This window comes from Plasmodium gallinaceum (genome assembly GCF_900005855.1).
Source record: "Plasmodium gallinaceum strain 8A genome assembly, contig: PGAL8A_v1_141, whole genome shotgun sequence".
In the NCBI taxonomy this organism is placed as follows: domain Eukaryota; phylum Apicomplexa; class Aconoidasida; order Haemosporida; family Plasmodiidae; genus Plasmodium; species Plasmodium gallinaceum.
In genome coordinates this window covers 713578-715178 of record NW_021628302.1, presented here as the reverse complement: position 1 = coordinate 715178, position 1601 = coordinate 713578, and the positions used below count along the sequence as shown (strand labels likewise).

The 1601-nt window shown below is 13.8% G+C and overlaps 1 protein-coding gene across 1 annotated transcript; it reads left to right on the top strand.

Annotated features, from left to right (window-relative positions):
* Nucleotides 1-930: 930 nt before the first annotated feature.
* Nucleotides 931-1601, top strand: PGAL8A_00490400 (conserved Plasmodium protein, unknown function; the record flags this gene model as incomplete). The annotated part of the gene is made up of 2 exons (XM_028673701.1): nucleotides 931-1061; nucleotides 1184-1601. The coding sequence occupies 2 exons, from the start codon at nucleotides 931-933 to the stop codon at nucleotides 1599-1601; spliced, it is 549 nt and encodes a 182-aa protein (XP_028530127.1).

The window sequence follows — 1601 nt, the reverse complement described above, 5'->3', positions numbered from 1 at the left end:
CCTTTTTTTTTTTTTTTTTTTTTTTTTTTTTTAAATAGAATAAAAATAAAACTACTTTCTAATTATTATTTTTTTAATAAATAAAAAAATTTTCTAATATTTTATTATTATGCATTAGAACAATATAAAGCACAAATTAATTTATTAAAGAAATCATTTTTATAAGTCTAATTTTTTTAATGAAAAATATGATTTTCATAGATATTATAAATACTATTTTTAAATTAAAATATTATGAATTACATGTTTTTAACTACCCTAATTCAACATTAATTTTTAAAAAAAGATAGTTAAATATCTATAATTAATTATATTAAATTGTGTTGCTGTAATAAATTTAATGTATATGAGAGAATAAACAGTCTAAAAACAATTTATAAAATTTTTATATATCAGATTTTTTTTTTTTTTTTAAATGATTTAAAATTTTTAATTTAAACATCAAAAGAACCTTAAATTGAAATTATGTTTTTTTATGCTTCTAATATTTTATATAATATTATTATAATTTAAAAAAAAATATAGCTGAAATGACAACTATATAAATAAAAGTATATTATACTTCATACATTAAACTTTAATACTAACTAACAAAATTAAATAACAAAAGGATTTTATATTAAAATATTTTATAAAACAAATTAACTTTGTTAGATTCTTTATATTTATAAATACACATAACTCTTCATTCTAATTACTGTATATTTTTTTTTATTTAAATTTTATATATATATATATACATATATACATATATATGTATTTATTTTTTATTTTAAAATTTATTTTTAATATACTAATTAAGCTTTTAATTTATAAAATGCATAAATTTATTTAAGTGATTAAGTGAAAATATATAAAATTTATACATTTAATTCATTTTTATTAAATAAAAAAAAAGTAAAATAAAATAATAATAATTCAAAATATATAATGAATGAAGAAAAGAAAAATGAGAAATTTATTGTTAAAGAAAGTATTATTTACATAAAAAAATATTTTGCTTTACATGATAAAACCTGTGCATCAATAAATGAACTGATAAATATCATCTTAAACAAAAAGTATATGTTTTTACATACTTTATAAATAACATTTCTTTTATATACAATTATGTGTTAAACAATTAACTTTTAAATATTTTATTTTATTTTTTTTTTTTTTTTTTCTATTTTTTTTATTTTAGCTTTAATTCAAATAAGGGAATTAATGAAAAAGAGACATTAACTATTATTTTTAAGAAAGAATTAAAATATGAGTTTATAAAAGTTTACGAAATATTAAAAATAACATTGGAGGAAATGAAGAAATGCATTAAAAAAATGAAAAATTTTAAAAATATTATAGAAGAAAGTAAAACTAATAGCATTATATTACATTCTTTGCATAAATTTCTTAAAAATACATTAATTTATTTTAAAAGAGATTATAAATTAAAGGAAAATTTACATAAAGCCATCATTTATGTTGATGAAACATGTGAAAATGAAATAAATAGAATTCAATTGATATGGAAAGAAACACCTTTTTTATTTTTAATTTTTCAAAAATTTAATACTAACAAATTAATTAAGGATTGTGAACTCTTTTTAAATAAAACATGA